The sequence below is a fragment of the Rhynchophorus ferrugineus genome, unplaced genomic scaffold (genome assembly GCF_030347505.1).
Source record: "Rhynchophorus ferrugineus isolate W39M unplaced genomic scaffold, kcgeb_rfMv2 rfM2, whole genome shotgun sequence".
Lineage (NCBI taxonomy): Eukaryota > Metazoa > Arthropoda > Insecta > Coleoptera > Curculionidae > Rhynchophorus > Rhynchophorus ferrugineus.
In genome coordinates, this window is record NW_027472581.1 from 62406071 (window position 1) to 62428431 (window position 22361).

At 30.9% G+C, this 22361-nt stretch overlaps 2 protein-coding genes across 7 annotated transcripts in view; one reads left to right on the top strand and one right to left on the bottom strand.

Annotated features, from left to right (window-relative positions):
- jvl (javelin-like) overlaps window positions 1-22361 on the top strand; it is a 317251-nt gene that overhangs the window by 196028 nt on the left and 98862 nt on the right. The window contains exon 2 of one of the 6 annotated variants that reach the window (XM_076394244.1): window positions 20-55. The exons of the other annotated variants lie outside the window; for them this stretch is intronic. The gene's annotated coding sequence lies outside the window, so the exon portion shown is untranslated. The remainder of the gene's footprint in view (window positions 1-19; window positions 56-22361) is intronic. 6 annotated transcript variants of the gene reach the window in all.
- LOC143190129 (uncharacterized) lies at window positions 13518-15159 on the bottom strand. The gene is made up of 2 exons (XM_076394249.1): window positions 14616-15159; window positions 13518-14513 (listed from the first exon to the last, which is right to left on the bottom strand). The coding sequence occupies exons 1-2, from the start codon at window positions 15028-15030 to the stop codon at window positions 13648-13650; spliced, it is 1281 nt and encodes a 426-aa protein (XP_076250364.1). The 5' UTR covers window positions 15031-15159; the 3' UTR covers window positions 13518-13647.

Below are 22361 nucleotides of genomic sequence, written 5' to 3' on the forward strand. Positions count from 1 at the left end.
TTGTTTGTTTTTGTTACAGGTAATTTTTCATAAGACTAGTATATCCTCAAATTAAGTAAGTACCATCAAATATATTGACTTACATTATTTGGTAATAATATAGAACAATGTACATCGACAACGTAATTATAATAGTTTTACTAAGTTAATTAATTATAATAGTTACTTAAGTAAAATCAGGTATGAATTTATTGTAACTGATCTTATAACTACGAGAGTGAGAAAAACGTATTTTTCTCATGTGTTTTTCTCACACAACATAAACACACTATAATATGAATATGAATTTATAAAAAACTTAATTTTTGTATTTTAAATATTAACATTTTTTTGTAATTTTTAGTGAGTTCCTAATCCTAATTACTAATTATTATTTTTGAAGTCGGTTCAATTTTTATGTTAAAAATATTTTTTGTTATTGAAATAATCCATGTAAATATAATTGTTACTTTATTTTACCGTATATAATTAGCAATGTAATTATTGCATTGCAATTACTTCTTACGTTCACGAGTTAGTGGATAGCTTCATCAGTATGAAATGTAGCAATTTCAATCCACCATTCCAATTCCGTCCCTTATTCAGAAACGCTATCTGACAGTTTTATCACTACATTCTAATATTAAATTAGCCTCTAATATTAAATTAGTTAAGTAGCTAATTTTTCGATTTTTTTCAAGAACTATATTATGATATGTGCGTATGCATTTCTTAAAGCTTTTGATACTAGCATATTTGTTAATGTTATACTCATGATGTTTGGTGAAATTACGGACATAAAAAATCCTAGATGCCTCACATTTTATCTTATAACGTTAAGATGTATATTATAACAAATCGATGTCCACGTAGAATATTACATATTTCCTAATAGAAAATGTGTTGTTTTAGAGACCAAAAACACTAAAAGCTAGATAAGTAAATGAAAATATGGTTGGGATATATAATTATAATTAAAAATGTGTTTCAAGGTTTTATCAAGGCCAAAAGAAAACAAAAACAACTTTTACTGCTTGTTTTTTTATTTTAGAAATCGCATTTGTATGCGCTTATATAAACAATAAGTTCACATATTTAGCAGTAACATTTGAAGAAATAAATTACCTTCGCTTTTTTGGTATCTTACAATCCGCAACATCAATGTACATAAAAACTTCATTTGATTTTTAAATGTGAGTTTCTCTCAGTTTTTAGGTTCCTTTCAGAATACGGAATATAATCATTAAGCTAGTCAAAGAAATCATTTGAATGGATTCGTCTTGCTGCTGTTTTGTATATTTAGGCGAATTTCTAAAATTAATTATGCATCTAATGACACAGAAATGTTGCCACAGTAAATTTCTTGCCACCTTAATTTATTCATTTTATTATCTTTACTATCGAAGTCTGTAAAAAATACCACATATGAATTGGGTTTTAAACTGTTTGACCTACTATTTGCTTATTTCAGTTTGATTTCAGTTATGAGCCTCAGGCTTCGAAAATCGAACTTTCATTGTCATGAGATGATTATACGTTTAGAATTCTCTAACTAGAAATGTGGCACTACTTTTGTTTGAATTGAATTATGAATCTGATAAAATTAACTATTCTATTCTAAATATACTTATTCTAGTTCAAAAAATATTAAGCTTAATAATCCTAATTTTTTATACTAATAAAACAATATAATAGGCAATAGTTAGAAAACAATGGAAATAAATACAACGGAATAGTAGATATTATTATTATTGAATTTTGGTCGCTAATTTTAGGTAAACTTCAGCAAGTTACCATCAATTTCCCCTTTTGACTTCATACTCTCCACCAATATTTAATTTCCAGCATATTTTTCTCTGATCCCTATTCGAAATTTTAGCAATTTTTTAAAAGATTTACCAATTTGATTGAAAATATTTTGTGCGTATTTCTTAAAGTAACGTTAAAACAAGGCAATAGATAAGAATGTAAGTTACGAAATAAGGCTTCTATTTATTGACAGGAAGATGTTCATTCATATTAACACTAACATATTTTTATAAATTTTGTTAATTATTTTACTCACATTTTCAAATAAATCTTCAATAAATCTCAGCTTTCAAATAAATTGTGAAAAATATAATAAATATAATAATCAAGTAAAAGATAAATAATTAAATTTAGAATGCAACTTAATAATATATAACTTGACTCTTAACTAATATTTTTTAAAAGAAAATCTACCAATTTGATTGAAAATATTTTGTGCGTATTTTTTAAAATAACGTTAAAATAAGGCTTCTATTTATTAACAGGAAGATGTTCATTCATATTAACACTAACATATTTTTATAAATTTTGTTAATTATTTTACTCACATTTTCTCGTATAGCTTTCAAATAAATTGTGAAGAATATAAATATAATAAGCAAGTAACAGATAAATAGTTAAATTTAGCATGCAACTTAATAATATATAACTGAACTCTTAACTAATATTTAATAATTCTTAATATGATCAATTCTTCTGTGTAATCTCTGGAACTAAACAATTTTTTTTATATTTTGCTGAATGAGAACCCAGCATTTTCCCAGAAGTCTATGTAGGAAAGCCAACCTAAAGTTGAATGTGTCAAACAGCAAAAAGTATGGGTACATAGCATACATTAAAACATAGTGCACATTCGCGATTTACTTTTTGCGCATGTTCCAATTCCAGACATTCCTAGCTGCCATTTCAGTGAGCTGCTCTATCAATGTATGATCAAACCAACGTAAGTTATGAAAGGTTTTGAAAACTACATAATTTTCAGCTGATGGAAAAGTTACGAAATCAGTGCTCAATGTCGGAATTGTATAAAGATACATTTGAAAACCTTGTCTTAATTGAGATGAAATCAGTTTATCAGTATGACATAACATTTATGTTTGAACTTGACACAACATTATACTTGATTAACAAAAACTCCAACTATTGAATTTCAATAATATCCAATTATTTTCAGAGATTAATAATATATTGTCCACATATTTTTAGTCGTTTTAGTACCTTTTGGCTGTTAAAGATTTTTCCACTAAAAATTGTATATTATGTTTAGCTTGTTACACTTTATGTTGTAGTTGGCTTGTTAATGTTACCTTGTATGGCTAATATTTGTCAAAAATGCTCTAACAATGTATCCTTTTAAGTCATTATGATATTACTATATTTCTCTTTAGTTTGTCCTGTTACTATCTGTATACATCTTTCTTGATAAAACTACATTTAATCACTGCGTTCTCCTTAATGCATTTGCCATATCTGCAAAACAGTTACTGTTATTTTTCTCCTCATACATGTTAACCAAACGTTCATTTATATTCTGAACAATAACACGCATGCTCATAAAGCTTTCACACTATAATCCAATTCCCTACAACTAAAGTATATTAATTGTATACTGACCTTTAATGGTTTCCTCCTTCATCACCCTGTCTTGGTAATCGTTAGCATTGAATCATAAACCAACATTCATTCCAATCTATTAAAACTTGCTCAAGATTCTACCATTTGTCAATTTCTTTTTCAATGTGTCTGATCGAGCTCACACAAACCGAAGGTGCTATTTTCAACAATGCTCTTTTCATAAATCCAGACAGTTCTGGTTTAAATATTCACCTCGACCTGAATATCTATTGTAATAATTCTTTGCAATAACACGGTTTCTTTTTGGTGAATTTAAGGTTATATTGTTTTTATTTTTTGAGATTTGTTAGTGACTGCATCCGTACTAATATACAGTGCAGCTGCAAGGCGCAAAAACATATTTTCAATAAAAGCCGCGGCGATTTCAAATTTATTAAAACAAAGAGTTAAAACAATATTTGCAAACGGACAACTTTTGTAGTAGGCCCATTTCTTTACATGTTCGAACATCTCTACCAGCATTCTATCTTTTTAAATAGAATAAAATGACAAGGATGATATTGTGTGGCCTGACTGTACAACGAATTTACAACTTTAGACAGACTCGTGTCACTGGTATTTTGAATTGACTATATATTCAGAGAACACAATGATAATGAACTGAAATAAAAATTATATATAATTGATGGTACTAGTTAAATACAGTATGTATTAATTTATGAATTATGAATGTTAGTTCAATTTGATGATAATGAATATTATATAAATAAATGATATATATTAATACATTAATTAATTAATTGTTTAATTTTCTTATTAACATTTATTATTACAATGTTAATTTCACATATACCATACATGCCAGCAGTGCTAATGATTTTTGCTTTTTTAAAATAATTTAAGTCATTAAAGCTACCGGATTTGACCTAGTTCTTTCGTGGGACAATCATTAATTAAACTGATGTATTCTTTGTCCAGCAAAAGTCGTAAGAAAGCACGACAACACTATTCGACTTTCATACTAAATAGGAAACATTAAAACGCAAGTAATAATATTTACTTACTAATAACGGACTTTCTTGTAGCATAATGTATTTATTTTCATGTCTCGTATTTAATGATAACTTGAAACGTAAATTTCTATAGAAGTCGCTTTTAAAACAGTCCAAACACATTTAACAATTTTGAAGTACGAATAATACATTAATTAAAATAACTCAAACTATAAACTGTATGACTTGAACATTTTCCGAGCTTTCTATATGTTAATATAGAAATGCGGTTAAACTAATTTATTATTACTTTAAACCAAATTGAACCAATATTGTTATACATCTTAAATACCTGGCATGCGTATAAGAATCTAAATTTTCGACCTTGCCAGTTCTTGCGTATATTTAGAGAATATAATATAAATAGAATAAATTTACTTTAATTCAAATTAATATGAAATTCACCTAAAATTTCGCTTCAAACTCTAGTCATTTTTTTTAGTTTCTGTTGGTTTTTCTATTTACCCTAGTTATTATTTGTAATATGGAGAAACTTTTATAAACATATTTAATTTGTTAATGAGAAAATAAAATAAAACAATACGTAATTATTTATTAACATAGTTATAGTAATACTTCAATAAAAATATGTGCGGTCCCCCTTAGGTCTAATCCACAAGAATCCATTTATCTTTACAATCACACATATCTATACAATTACACATACCTCAAACCTATTAACTGTCTATACCTATTAAATATGCCTATTAACTGAATGTCCGATCTCTGATCCTCTTCGATTATACTGTTCAGCAAACAAAATGGAATCCTATCCCTGTAACAATTATCTTTTCTATATTCTTTTTAACTCATACCTAAACCCTTGTAGCACCACTTTTATGAAACAATTTGCTTGCTGAATATAATTACGAGTCAGTAAGTTTTATCAAATTGGTTCAGCTTATTTTATCTCAGATTCCATCTAACAGGTCAATTAAAAAGTCCGGATACGTAGATGACCACTAGAATTAAATCCATATGATTTTAGTTAGCCCTAACCCTCAAAAGATGCGTGTATAAATTTGACAGGTGTAGTTTGTAAATTATAGCATTTTGAGTAAAACAACTTTTGTTATTGTGAAAAAATGGATAAGAAGGAATTTCGCGTGTTGATAAAATATTGTTTTTTGAAGGGAAAAAATACAGCTGAAGCAAAAATTTGGCCTTATGCCGAGTTTCCGGACACTGCCCCAGGAAAACCAATCATCAAGGATTGGTATGCTAACTTTAGACGTGGAGAAATGAGCACCGAAGAATATTCATTCACGAATATTTGAGTATGAGAAAGCACTGTGCAAGGTGGGTGCCGCGCGAGCTCACTTTTGACCAAAAACAACGACGAATTGAATTGAATGGAATTTGTAAAATTGAAACTTTGGACGCACCTTGATGGTTTTGCCTCTTATATCTCGTCACATTATGTTTTTACTGTTTTTTTTTTGACGATATTTACAAATCAATAATATATCCATTACTGTTTACTATTTACAGTCAAAATATCAGTTAAGAATAAATAAATTATAAACAACGTAATTCTTAACCTTATTTAAACAATATAATACTTAAGCTAACTTAATGTGATATAATATTAATAATATTATATACAAACATAATACAATAAATAAAATAAATAATATCGTATATCAGATATAAAGTGATACTAAAACTCCTACCAGTGCCAGGATCAAAACACAACCTCCCTACCTCTCGATCGCTCGTAAATGGCAACATTGCAAAATTAGGCAGAAACTGCCGAAGCTTACCGAATGCCGATTATCATCATCCAAAATTAGCCAGTATCTTAAATATTCCAAAATAACTGTATATTTCGTGATTACTTAATATGGCATTGCTGCTTGCTGGTTCGAATCCCCCAGGACATGGATGTAGGACAATGTTTGTGGCTTGTTGTATTATAAATGTGTCTAGGTAACAATGTAGAATCTGCCAAAGAATAACCATTCCAGGCACGCAAATAACCAGAGTGAGTAAGATCGAATGTTTTGTAGGATAGTCACTGGCCAGTCGGTAGGTTTAATGTAAAGAACAGTGGTTTTGAACCCAAATATTAGGTACCATTAGTCGGCCCAGTCCAGATAAAGAATGATAGTAAAAAGAAGAATGTAATACATATTTTTAAAAACCTATTTAAATTAAATAAAGTTAATAATTTAACAAAGGTTCCTTAGTTGTCCATACTGTGTAAGATCGGTAACCACAACACTGATTCTCGACAATTACTTTCCTAATTAATATACTTTAGAGATGGTTTTAAACAATATTTCAGTTATTCAACTAATGGCATTAAACATACTGTTAAAAGAATATAATGGATATTATCGTAAATTTTACAAAATATGTTATTTTTATTTTTTATACGATTGACGACGATTCACGCTTTTTTTTAAACGTCTATCGATAAAACCAGCGGATTTGACCTAGTTCCTACATGAAATACCCCTTAATTATACCGATTTCTTCTACGACCAAGAAAAATGTGTTCTTTTTTTTGGATTAAGTGTATTTTTAATATAAGGTTTCTGAATTCAGTTTGAACTATCTATTGTGGAAAATCGTATACTTTATTTTGTAGTACACAGAGAGCTTAACGGTTAGTACTAAAATATATAAAATAAAGTATTTGAATTATGAAATGCGCAGGATTTAAAACAACTAAAACTTTTATTTTACTTTTAAACTATTATGCATATGAATTAGTTTTAAAGGTATTTCAGGCTTGATTGTGATAAATCGGTCCAAAGTATTTTGTTTAAAGTATTGTCCATAGATAGCCGCTAATTTTTCCCATCTTTTGAGACTATCCATGAATCGACACAGGAATACTCAGTAACACCATATGTCGTGAATCCTTGAATTTATTTTTCAGAAAGAAGTAGGCGACTTATTGAACCGAAATCTCAAGTGATATTGCCAGTTTAATAAATTTCTGATATAAACGAAATCCGTGATCAATGACCGTATCAATCACGCGATATAACATCTTCCTCCTAAAGAAACTAGCATAGTCCTATGTGTACAGCTCATAGTTGTAGTAAATTTATGTGTGAGTATTGCGTTTATCTTCATCCACCAGTTTATCTTTGAAGATGTTCTGAATAGCACTCGAATTTCCATGTTATATCTGGTAACACATGGGTTGAAAAATCCCAGCCGTAACAAAGAAAACGCGTTTTTTTTTTGTTCAAATTGACTTTATTCATCAACGTAATCTCCATCAAGAGTCATACAATCATTTCAATACCACTTTTGTAGAACGGTTTTTCAACCACTCAGATTTTGTAGACTTTTTGATGTTTTCTGGTGTTACTACCTCATTTGGACGACCACTGCATCATCCGTGTCTTTACGACCACGTTTGAAGTCAGCAAACCAACGTTTTATTATCAGAAGCGGAGTGCTTATAACACTTTTCCAGTCATTGTTTCACTTGAACGGTATTTTTCCCATCAAGAAGCAGTGTAAAATTAAAACACGAAATTGTTTATGATCCATTATTTCGAAAATAACAAAAGTAGTGTCACTCTTAGTACAATAACTCATAAACTTATGAGTAGAATATCACGAAATTTTAACAGCTTTCTTTTGAAGGTTAGTACTAACTGAAAAAGTGGTGAAAGCAACAAAATTATGTGTTAGGCCCGGTGATTATGATATAACACATGATCTGAAAAGGCTCATGTGTTATATCATACGGCTGACCAACTGAACTACAGAACTACTGCCTTTACTTTCCAGTTCTATTTTGAACTGCGTTACTTATGCCACGAATTCATGGACTAGGGGTGTTTTTAAAAGTATGGATGTTTCTTAATTGTAATGGCTTATAGCTAAGGGTCCTTAAGCACCTTAAAACTAACGTTTGTGAGGTTAACACAACTTCAACTGCAAGATTTTTGTCCGAACTCTTTAACTATCACAAGACTGTTTCTTTTCTTGATTAAGTAAATTGATTCCTGTTAATTGAATTAATTCAAAAGAGGAATATTATCGAGCGCCCCTATAAACCATATGTGATATTAAGCCAAAAATTTTTATTTTTCTTTATTGTACGGAAAGAAGTGGCTATTTGTTAAATAGGGAGCACAAACTAAACTGCCAGCTGCAGTCTAATATAAACACACTGTTTTGTTTTCAACAACCAGGGATTATTTTTTCATATTTCCGAATGTGTATAATGGTAGTAAACGTACAAATTTGTTATAGTTTTACTGTGAACGATATAAGAATATATAGAGATTTGACTTGAGATATCATTCAACCGTCTTGAAAAAAGTATTTTCGAGAAAAACACATTTAAAGTTTCGTTTTAGATACCGCTTCACCAACTCAGCTATATCTTCGAAAATAATTTAAAGTCTGAAAAATCGTTTTTTCTTTTATTTTCTACACTATAGTACCCCCTTAATGTTGGGAAATCAATGTTGAGAATCTCTAATAGAAACAATTGCACTTACAAATAATATACAAAATATAAATATAGAAATTCTAGGAATTCTATACACAGGATTTGTTATTTATATGACTTGTTAATACAAATAACGTCGACATAAAAACCTTTTGACTGTCCTAATTTGGATTAATTTTATCCCATTAAGGTGTAATGCTAGTTCAGTGAGAGTAAAATACTGCCGCAAATATAATGAAATTGTATGTGTGTTTCGATCAATTATACCATTTTTCCTGTCTGTTTTTACTTTGTAATTTGTGATTTAATGATGTTTCACGTACTTTCTCTGTTACTAATCCATTTGCCATAGATTGAAAAAACAAAAGCGAAATTGTCGCCATAACTAGCACCGAGATCAGCAAGACAATTAAAATGAAACCCTCCAGCCGGCTCCTTGTACGAATATGATCGACAAAAACGTCGCGTTCTAACTTTCTTGTCAATATACTAATCTCTTTATTATGGCAAGCTTGTTCGTAGCTTTTACTTTCGGATATGCGAACAGTATTTTTATTAATGCTTTTATAAGACCTTACGAATCGCATCATAAGTCATTTTTGATTTCGAAAAGTAAACACTGTCGCATGTACTGGATGCGTGTATTTTGATTACAACGAATAAAGCTAATTTTCCACGGTTAGTAATATGAAAGATATGTAAACAGTTCATTATATTTTCAGCGTTATATTTTCTGTCTTATGATTATGTTATTATATTCGTAAATATTTTTGGAATGCAGCAAATTTTCTTATATGTTTACATATGTATTTATGTTGTTTTCAATGACAGTCACTTACGCATTATGACTGATCAATATTTTTATTAATCTTTTTGTTCTGAAGTGTAGATAACATAGATAAGTCATAACATGGATTATCAGATTACTGTATTGGCTCAATTGCTTAATAGTTAGAGATTAAACAAAATGAAATAATAGCATGAAAATAGGGTCTGTAATTATCACTCAAATACGATTAATACAGAATAGTCATGACAATCAAGTATAGTGTTTTTATTATTTTCTATATTAAAGATTCATATCAAGCATATACAATATGTTAAGATTGAGTCATTTTTTTATACCACAATAAGAACAACTCATCAAAGGACAAATAAGAGTTTATCTAAAATCTAAATTATTTAAATAAAGTACCAGAAGCAATTTAAAAAAAATGAGTGGTAACATAATTTGATGAATATATAATATCTGGTGAATCAAATTAAAGCTAAAATATAAGACATAAATAAAATTACTAGAAGCCATGAGAGATTGACCTTTTTGAACGTTTTTTTTTTGCGGACCAATCGTTTCTAACTTAGTCTCTAGTCTAATAATGTTTATGTATTAAGACTGCTGTTTTTTCTATTAAGTGCACCTCACTACACCACACTGTACAAGATAAAATGGTCTGATTCTTTTAAGTATGTGTCCTGTTCTGGTGTTTTCCAAGGGTTGCTATACTTTGATTTTACTATAAGAATGCAGTCTCTCCTCATGTATGTTTGCGGTTTTCTTAATTACTTGAGTAATAGTTGGTATCTCAAGATTTTATCAAGGTGTAAGTAATCAGTCCCTATAGTATATAGGTGCACTACGCTTTTTAAGACTTTATTCTGATAAATATCCCCAGAATTTAATTCCGTTTGTCCATATAGGTTTTAATTCTCACTTAAAAAATAGTAACATCTGTATAATATCACTATTATATAATAGAAATTGTATTTCTATACAGTAATTTCCTTTTATTTTTAACATTTTCCTTTCAGCGATGTTTTGCGTCAAGAATTATTCCGATATACTCCGTTCATTCTGACTGTGATGAAGACTTGTGCTGAAGAATATAGCTGAACATACTTTTTTTTATCTTCACGGGCTTTTTCAATAACATCTGTTAATCTATGCATGTGATCAATTATTGAATGTTTGTTAATAAACCCAAACTGGTGTGTTGATATTAGGTTTTTTCTCTATAATTTTAATTGTTTTGATGATTTAATATTCTTCACTTTTTGATACAGTTGTAACTCGAAGTAACATGTGGTAATGCCTGCTCCATGTTTATTTTCAGCCTAACGATTATCATGGCGTGGCTTCTCTAAGATTTGTTACCTTTGTCTATATATTTTGAGAAAGTATAACGAATGTAATTAACTAGCCTTAGCGCTGAAATATAGTAATTTTGATGAGAATTTTTTTTCCACCAAAGAGCTTTTCAATATAATTCTTGAATATTTAGTATCTCTATTGCATAATATAAACTAACGAAAAATTAACGGTAGCGGTTAACCCCTTATCACATCGAAATAAATCACATACCAGTTTTCTGCTTCGTCTAATGAATATAGTTAATACGATAGAATTTAAACATCGTAGATTATTTTGTGAATAAATAAACGTACTTTGTATTCCTGAGACAGTTGAACTGGTTATTTAGTAAGAGACCATCTAAAGAAAAAATATTTTTCAACGGCTTATTTTCATATACCAACTCGTTCACGATCATTCACCTTAATATATGAATTCTTGATGACCTTGATATCTTAGCCTAATATATAAGGCTCTTATTTATGCATTAGATTACAAATTATGTATATATATATATATACTAGCTGACCCGACAGACTTCGTCCTGTCAAAAAGATTTGTAATGTGGCAGTTTTTGTGCCTACGTATTTTAAAAAATTCTCCTGAACAGAACCATCACCCTGGTGATAGGGCGTTGTGAATAAAAAATAATTAAATAAAACATATATAAGGATTGAAAAGTAAGTAATCGCTTTATTGTTAATCATGTGAATCATAATTATTATTATTATTATCATTATATTGCTTTGTGGTATACGATGTTTTTTGTTTGATTACCTGGCGCATAGATAAACAAATCTGATGGTTTTCCAACACGGGAACAGGCAACATACAATTGACCATGTGAGAAACATGGGTTTTCTAGATTAATACCACAAACACTTAATGATTGCCCCTGGGACTTGTTTATAGTCATAGCAAAAGCAAGCCGTCAACATGTCTATAGGAAATTTGCCATTACCAATGTCAATGAGTTGTTTAGAGAATATGTTTCCAGATTGGTCATTTTGCAACTCGACACGCATATTCTTGCTTAAATGAAGTACTTTAACATGTTTCCACAAATTGGAGGACTTTAGACATGCATTGAGTTCATCAGCTGGCGTTGATCGTGGAATCACTGGCAATGTTTGACGAAAATCTCCTGCTAATAAAATCATTGCACCACCAAATCGGTTATTATTGCTACGTAGATCTTTTAAGGTTCTGTCTAAAGCCTCCAAAGATTTTTTATGTGCCATCGTGCATTCATCCCAAACAATCAATTTACATTGCTGCAAAACCTTTGCCATTGCAGAGTTCTTCGAAACGTTGCAGGTTGGAGTTTCATTGCTTTGCATATTTAATGGCAATTTTAGTGCTGAATGGGCTGTTCGACCACCTTCAAGCAAAGTTGCTGCGATTCCCGACGAAGCGAGTGCAAGTGCAATTTTATTTTGTGAGCGAATTGTTGCTAATATTAATGAAATAAAAAAAGTTTTTCCTGTACCACCAGGTGCATCTAAGAAATAAATCCCTCCAGTTTCATCATTTGTTACTTTCATAAGAGTTTCAAATACATACTTCTGTTGTTCATTTAACAGTGGAAGATTTGTTTGAATTTATTCTTTCAAAGCGTTGAGATCATACAGTCTTTCTCGATGCAACTCTTGGTTAAAAGCGTCATGCATTGGACGATTGGGCGCGGTCAGGCCTAATTGAATTAATAGTTTGTTTGACATTATCAAGCACATGTCCTCAATTGAAATCAATGCTTCATTGTAAATTTCTTCACTGATTTGTATATTTGGATTTCCCATTCTATTCCGTATTTGATACAAAATATCATCACACATATAATCTTTGTACTTCATCCACAAATCAATTGGGTTTGATGGGAAGCATGTAGATATGATTATAGAAAACAATGTTCGTATTTGATGAGTGTGTGATGATATTACAGCATCATTGAGAGTTTGATCCCAATGAGCGTCATTTTAAAGCAATTGCAAACGTTGACAGGCTTCTCTGTAGGATCCACACAATTCACCATCAACAGTTCGTAACTGTTGGAATGATGTTGGGCCACGTACATTGACTAATAGCAGTCGTAAATAAAAACATTCATCATTGCTTGGATGTACTGAATAAATCCGGCCAATCGCATCGGTGGAATATACATCTGTATATCCTGGAACTGGTTTTCCTTGTTTCCGTCGTATAAATCTCCTTGAGGATTGATTCCAGGTATAATATTTTGGCATTTCAGAATATAGCAATGTTTGTGCGAAATCATCGTTTTGGCATGTCTCAAAAAAACTGGTTAATGTAGTAGATGGTGGCTGAGCAGCTCTTTGTACTGCGTTCTGTGCTGTAAAATACACTCTTTGTCCATTTTCTAAATGCACAGCTAAGTGAACAACAGAAGGGTGTCTCTCATGAATAGGAAAAGAAAATATTCGCCAAACTGCTTCATTACTACTGACATAGCGGCCCATTTGGTATTGGGTAACTTCATCATTAGAATTCTCTGCACCAATTCCAATCACAGCCATATCACTCCCTTTGGTTACATATTTGCAAATGTATTTAATCGATTTCACTGAATGGCAAGATTCAACGTTGATGTGTGCTTTGAATGTCTTTGATAAAATGGGTGAATATGGAACAATCCAACGATTATCTATTTCAATATCTTGTTAATTTAATTTGACAATTGTTGATTTTCCATTGTCTGCTGTCGATCTGCGACGATACAATGGATAACCGTCATTACCAGTAATTGTTTCCGATATTAATGTCCGTGGATATCGTTTTGAACATTTACCATCCATCATACACGGTGAATTTTGATTAAGAGTTCCACAGGGACCATGTATCATGTTTTTGATAACTACCTCATGCAATCCAGGATCTACTTGTACATTAGGGATTTCAGCTGATATCACTGCATCAACTTCATTTGGCCTTATCTTTTCAACCAACCAAATCAAAATGTGTGCATGTGGCAATCCTCGTTTCTGCCACTCCACAGAATACATCCAGCAGCGTGTCTCACCAAACACATTATGTTTTACGATGAAATTCATTAAAGATTTCAACTTTTGTCTAAAGACTCTGGCTGTAATATCATGACGATCAATGGATGATTTCCCAGGTAATAACTCCTGCTTAATTTCTATCCATTGCGGATTGCATGTAAATGTGATGAACAAATCTGCTGTACCATAATGACGAACATACGACATGGCATCTTGAGCATATTCGTGCATATGCCGAGGGCTTCCGATGTATGTTGCTGGAAGAATAGTCATCCGACCGACATTCTGTGCATTTCCATCAGTATTAATCGCATCTCGAAGGTGAATATACTCTTCAGATCGGAGTTTGGTTTGATTCAACCTGATGAATGTTAATCTCTCCGTTTCAATTTTAACATACATGTCATCAACATATTTGTGATATAATCGCCGACATTTCAATATGTGATTATCTGCATTTTCCCGAATCATTAGGCGGTATGAATAATAGTTCATTGAACTGACTTTTTTGTTGGTTTCAGAACCTGTAAACAGATTTTGTTTTAATAACATTCAAATATAAAATTAAAATACATAATATAGTGACTGAGATATTATCGCCATAGCTAAACTAATATTTTAGTTACCTGTAATGGGATTTATCATTTTTATTGATAAATCGTAGCCATCTTCACCTTGCCAAAATATAATGGGATATTGCAGTGCATCATATGAGCGGTGTGTTTCCTTTATAGGTTGTAATTGAAAATTCCGACGATGTAAAACAATATCACGGGATTCCAAGTTTTCTCCAACTACAACGATAGCAACTTCATCAATAGTTGGTGCATTAAAACGTCTTGTATGTTGACCTGCAGGTGTTTTATCAGCTCTGATTACAATTTTGTGATTATCGGATGGCATCAGATCCAGGGCAGTTTTAAACAATATAATCAATTGATTGTGTTGATGAAATAAAGTTTGTAATTGTTCTACAATAGACCTTTTTACTAAATTGTTATGTGCACAACGCATATCAATTTCTTGTGGTGAATTGCCCATAAAATAAATTTGCAGGAATTTGTTGTCGCTATCTGACACTGGTAACAGTGAACCTGCTCTGTGATATATTTGCCCTTGTATCTGTAAATAAAAAAATATTATGGTGTGGTATAAATTAATGGATTGTCAATGATCAAACTTAAATAATATTTGATCTTAAAAAGTATATATTTAGTTTTAACTAATATCTATCAAATATAAAATATAATAAAAGTGTCACTGAAACTGAATCACCATATAATATGATGACTAAGTGATATATTTCGTAATGATTAAGAAATTGAAGATTAGTAACACATCTTAACTTTGGTGACAGAAAATTTTGTTCGCTAAAATAATTATGAGTAACTGCTATAATACATACCTTGAAAGTTGGCATAAAATTTTCCCGAACTGCATTTGTTGCCCCAAATGAAGTCATTTGAAAGCAATTGTTATATTGTTGAATATGTGTCAAAAAGTGTATAGAATCTGTTCCTATTCCTGAAACCAATGAGTACAATGGTTCTGGTGGTGGATCCAATTGTATCAATTTCACTTTACCATTTGCGCAACACAATCCATTGGCTTCGTTTTTGTATTTTAATGCCTTACAGTGTGAGCAAACCAAGTTCATAGAACCAATAACAACACATTGGTAGTTACTGTAGTCAATTGACACATCGTAACTGAAAGCAGCTGGATTCAAACTTGCGCGATTATTAGTTGAATGTCGCGCTCGCGCTTCACGCGTTTGTGATATCCGAATTCTCTCAAGTTCATTTCCGTCGTCACGTTCTTGTGCAGTACGATTAGATCGGTAATTAGCTTGGTTTATAGCATTTCTGGTTCTTCTACCTAAATTGCTTCGTCTTATAGGAGGCATATCAAATATAAATTATTTTTTCACTAATCACGAACTAAACAAACACTAACTAACTAAACACTCTGCACAAAACACGATATACGAATTTGTTTCGTGTATCACTTGACAATTCATCTGTCATCTGTCAAAAGTCATCTGTAACAGACAACTTTTTTTTTTAAATTTGATATGACTTGAACTCAAATCCTTTTAAGCCGTACGAATTGTTTTATTTATTTAAAATTTGAATTAAATTTTAAACAAATAAAAAATTTTAAATAAATAAAACAATTCGTACGGATTAAAAGGATTTGAGTTCAAGTCATATCAAATTTAAAAAAAAAAGTTGTCTGTTACAGATGACTTTTGACAGATGACAGATGAATTGTCAACTGATACACGAAACAAATTCAAAAAAAAGGGCTATTTTTAGGGTTTTTCCAGCAATAATTCTAATTTTTCTCGCCGTAAAAACCATCCCTGAACTTCAACGAACATTTTAAAAAAAGATTTGGCCAAATTGGTCCAGGCGTTGTTGAGTTATGCGCTTAGGAACATATTTTGCGATTCATTTTTATATATAAGATATATATATATATATATATATATATATATATATATATATATATATATCCGTTTAACTGTTATTAGGATATAGTATATTATCATAATTATTCATTATTAACTCGTATTGAATAACCATTAATTGAAGCTGAAGATAAAGCTGAAATATTAGAGATATCAAAGTATTGTGTTGGTCATATTATATACGAATATTTAACCAACACGTTCCTTTGATATCTTTACAAAAACAACAACTCGTTGATGTTAGTAAGCAGTTAACATGTGTGGACAAGAATATGAATCAGAACGAATCTTAAGAAAAGGTACTGTATCACATGTACATATTTTGAAGAAAAAATCAATCGTTCGTTGCGTGTTGTAAATTGCGTTTAAAAATTCTCTCAAAACATTGAAGTGATATTTAATTGTAGGGTTAATTTTAAACGTAAGCGTAAAATAAAAATTATATTTAATAAAACAATATAAAACAATTTAACATCTTAAATTAATAAAAGCAGAGATCAAAATAAATAATATAACAACTAGTTATATTAAATTAATTAAGCAATAAAGCGTGCGAGATCTTGACGTCGAGGTGGTCGGGTGATAGTTCTGAAAACATACCTGAGCAACCAATTTTCAATGAAAAGGATGAAATTATACTGGAAATATAACAGGGATCGGTGATTATTATGATAAATATTTATATGGTAAATAATATTGAATTATAACGGTACTGATAGAGTACTGGCAACTATGCTAGGATGAAGTATGACATATGCAGACAGTGCGAAGGGAAGGTAACGCACGACGTACCAGTTTATATCCTAACACTAACAATAATAGACGTGCAATAAGATCAAGGGATGTTAAAGGGACGAGATCCTGCCACTACGGTTAGTAGGTATCGCTAGGATTATGCAAAAAAAACGCAAATAAATAAAGAAGCAATACTCTGTTGCTATTGTGAATTCACTTATCTAACTCGCTCTATGATGAACGAGCAATGCGTATAAGGAAAAAAGACAAGGGCCACACCAAGAGCTAGCACAAAACACTTTCGGTGGCGTTTATGTATGATTCAAGTTATTCATAGATCATAACTACACATCAGTAAACTTTGCCCACTTTGGCATCAGTTTTTGATTTACAAAATAGTATATTTTATATTTCCAGGTGAAACCTTAATAATATTATCATTGATTTGCCATGATTTTGGAATTATGGGGAATACTCGACGATTCGAAGAAATAATAAAATAGAAGACGATAAAATAGATAGGATAAATGGATAAATAAGTAAATAAGTAGAGGATAACAAATAGAGAATAATTAATGAAAAAATATTTAATAAATAAGGTTAAATTAAAAAGCGAAAACTGGAGTACTCAAAACATCCCTTGTACATATTAAGGTATCACATCTGGCAAATACAGCCCATTCATGGTAATTATTTCTATTGCTAAGTATTCCCAAAGGCGACAAATTCTACAATTAAGGGGAAACGACAATCCCGCCTAACTTCTTTACCGTTCAAACCTTTTGTAAAAAACATGAACGACCCAAAATTAAAAGGTCTAAAATAACTACCTAATCGAATTCTAAGTACCATAGATATTCGGAACGATTTAAGATTTCCTTGAATGGTACATATATGAAAAATATCAAGAAGATTTTAACAAATAAAACACAATAAATGTCGCTTTTACACAATAGTTTTTTAACTGTTAGTTAGAAAACTTTTCAACAGACACATTATATTTAGCTTGTCGAACGAACGTGTCGAAAACTTAGAGCATATAAATGTGGGCCCGCGCGGTCGAGATGAACTTGTAGGTTGCAGACGAGGTCAATGCTTACTTGCGTTCCCATTACTCAGAGGTTCGTGCCGCAACAGGCTTAGTTAGAACCAAATAAAGAAGAGATAAGACGGTTTTTGCGAATACGTCGATCCATTCGTTGGCTGTGTATGGTATTAATTTACATTTGGTATAGCTATATTATATACTTGAAATAATATTTCACGTATTATCAACATGAATAAATGTATATTTAGCTAGAAGTGTTCGAAGTTTTCATTTCAAATACAAACTAGTTACTATATATAATGTTCCATTATTCATTGTTCCATCTTCAATGATGACTTGTTCGTATTTATCTGAAAAAACTATTATCTCATTTACTGTTATACGTCTTTATTGGTTTATTACTTAAATTCTATTATAACGTAGGTTTTTTTAATTTCATTTTCTTGATCTATGCTCTGATCTGTTACTCTAAATATTGTTCAATGTTAGCGTTTTATAATCATAAACTAAATTTATCAATTTATTTACTATGGAACTTACGTGATGCATAACAATGCGAATGCCTATAACAATAGACGTAATTCAAATAATATGCCTGATACCAGTTACAAACAAGTAGCTCGTAGCGGATTCAAGCAATTCAGCATCTCAAGAGAGCATTACCAAGTGTTTTTGACACGTTACACTTCGGGTATGTAAGGAAGGACACTTCATAAACACTGTTATCTTTGATAATTAAAATTATGGTTTGAGAATATACCTTCCCATATTTGAATTATCATAATATATAGCATGTTGATTATTTTTCTTAAGATGTTTTCTTAAGAGCCATATATTGTTCCTATAATCGCAAAAGATCATATTTAGTGTAAGAGAAAACTTTTTCTGATATATATTAGTGATCAGTGGAAGTAGAAAATGGAATGCTTTGTTTTGCTTCTAAGAATTAATTTTTATTTGTTTTAATTATTTATTGTATAATTTTAATTATTATTTGAATTAAGTTCACTGTTAGAAAAATTTCAAAGTTTTAACATTATAAAATTCATCTCTTCTCTCTTAAAAAAATGTGTCATATCCATCAAACTTACTCCAACGCTTCTTCAAACATCAAACATACCAAAAAACTTGTTTTTCTTAGATTCCATATTTTCGTTTCACAATTAATTCTATTGATGTTGTAATAGTCATATGGTTTATTTAATATAATTACCTCACAGTGCATACATTAGTCTAAATAATAGCGTACGATATAAATGTTAAGCATGTTCATAACAATGACCCGAATTAGTGTTTTAGTTAGTTGTACAGATGTATCATGTATAACATAATATTAATTTCGTCTACATTTTCCATGCTAATTGTAATAGACTTTGAAGGCAGTAAATTTTCTTTATAATGAAATCGCTATTTTAATTAAAGTCACATTTGATCCGATGGAAATGATACTATTACTGTCAAATATGTATCGTTAAAAAATTGCGCATAAAAAACAATAAACGTAGTATTTTTCAAATAATAAGTATTCACTAGATTTGTATGTTATATTTAATCAAACAAATAAATTTTTTCACATACTTACATTTTTTAACGTTGTTTTGTCATCGATTGTTTATTTATTCATAGTTTTACTCATTTTAAGATTACAACTAAATAATATTAAATGTACAACTATTTTTTAGAATACAATTTTGATTACTGCTATAACAACTAGTGATCCTCCTCAATCAATTATATTCAATGGTATTATTTTAAATGAATTAAGAAATATTTTGTCTAAATGTCAAAATGCATTCAATACTAGTTGATTATAAGGTTAATCAATGTTAGACATTAGCAATGGTTAATATTATTTGGTACCATTACAGATTACTCAAGTTATTTTATAATTATCGGTAGAAATAAACTCAAGATGGGATTTTAGTATCAAACAAATTGATAAACTACGAAGGATTAATTAAAATTAATAATAAAGAATGTGGTTTTACATTTTCAATGACATTGAATCACTGAATTAATTAAAATAAGTTTGTTAGCTAACCATTAATAATTACCAATTAATTTCAAAATCAGAATTTAAATCGTTTTTTATATTATGAAATGTAAATATTTGTAGTCAGTACCGATATGACTAACTCCTAATCGAATACTGTTCCAGTTCTTTCGAATTAAATCAACTGGTATACTTTTGGTCATCAAGAATATACCCATAATTTATTTCTTGGGAATAACCCTGTATGTGCTTGTTTCTAAGACGCCGGGAAATGTTACAGCCTCATGATGGAGTTAATGAAATTTTTTGGATTGAAGTTTGTCGATCACAATCTGTTGAACACGAAATGGTTGAGAAGAAAGGCTGGGTTTAATGGTCTTTTGATGGAGTTTGATTCGTTGATGACAATGTCGTTGTCTTTAGGTTTAGTGTTCTCTGCGCGAGGGAAGCATTTCATCTGGTCCTCGTAGGCCTCTGCGAGGATCTCGACTTTTTCTTGGTCAGTGACTGCGAAATTTCCTGTAACCGCTGACTTTAGGGGGATGACATTGTGCGTCTTCCCCACGAGGCATTTGGAGACATGCCAGAAAGAAATGAGTTCCATATCATCGCTCGCCAGGTCGAGACGGCCTTACCCCTTGCATGCTATGTTCGCCTCCCTTTTGCATAGACCATTTTTGATGCGAATTGCACGCTTAAGAGAAGCGGGAAGGTTGCTTCTCCACGGTTGGGGTTGTGTTGAAATTTTTACTGTGGCAGATTCGTAAGCAGACTGAATATCATGAGTTAGCTTGAGTACGGCTTCCTGGAGCTATTCTGGAGTGTTAATTTTCTGAACTGGTTCGGATTCCAGGAGAAGAGATTGGTAGTTCTTCCAGTCGGTCTTTTTCCTGAATATTGTGAGTGGGACTTGAGTGGTGGCGCAGTTTCCGAGTTGGAGAAGGACCGGATGATCATAGTCTATCATCGATTCGAACTTCGGAAGAGCAATTTACGTCTTAAAGAATAAAGAAATCGAGGACTCTTGCTGCGCCTTGAATGACTGAACTGGGGTGATGGGTGAGTTCATCTGGCAGGGCATTACAGATCTACGCTTAGAGATACGATGGCGTTACTTGCGGAGTTCGCTCTGGAACACCCCCAGATGGGGTGGTGCGCGTTGAAGTCGCCACCTGTATTAATCCTACACTCGCCTTGCTTATGTATTAATGCAAGTACAATAGAGCAGTAATAATTAATTAATTTATAAATTAAGATTGTAATAAGCATATCTAATGTAAGATGTAATTAATTTAAAAAAATTTATAATTATAACAATGGAAAGTAGTGAAAGATAATTGTTATGTTTGATTTCAGTAAACCTTTTAAAATTGATGTGCATATATTTCTGAAAATATTTTAAAATTTTACCTAAAAATAAGACAATATAAGAATCGAAAAAGAACAGTTAGATATTATTGACGTTCTAGTTAACGATAGTGCTAAGCTTACAGGTAAAATATAGTTTCATTATCATAAACGGATCATTTAGCAAATCATCAGAAATTCAAGGCATATTTTCGAACTACTGAGAAGCTTATTGTGATACCCGCTTAATAAAAAATTAACATCTTTCTATAGTTTTGGTGTCTATGGTTATACGTTTACGTAGAATGTGTCGAGGCGTGAGTAACTTGTGGTTTTTTTCTCTTCAGCCTAATGGCTGTGCCATTACACTGTTTGAAATATATATGGAGGTGATTTGTTTGGAAAGTGAGACAAGTAAGGTTTAACAAAACAAACCGTAAATATTCCGTTTCATGTGGATTTATTTTGATGTTATTTTGAGCTATCACTCAAAGACAAAATATTATTTAAATTTGATTATAATATTAGTAAGACGAGAATCTTCCCATGAGAACCTTCGAGCTCTCAATGGTAATTTGGAGGCTATCAACTATAGGAGCTATTACTTCCAGGTTTTGATATGCCGATATTCAATTTTTCAATCTAAAATCTTATGAATTTTATATATGGCTAACGGTACCCAACTGAGTACGACATAACACAAAATGTTATATTTCAGTTTGTTCACATATCTTCAAGATACTAAATAAATCGTCTACCGACTGAATATCATGTTA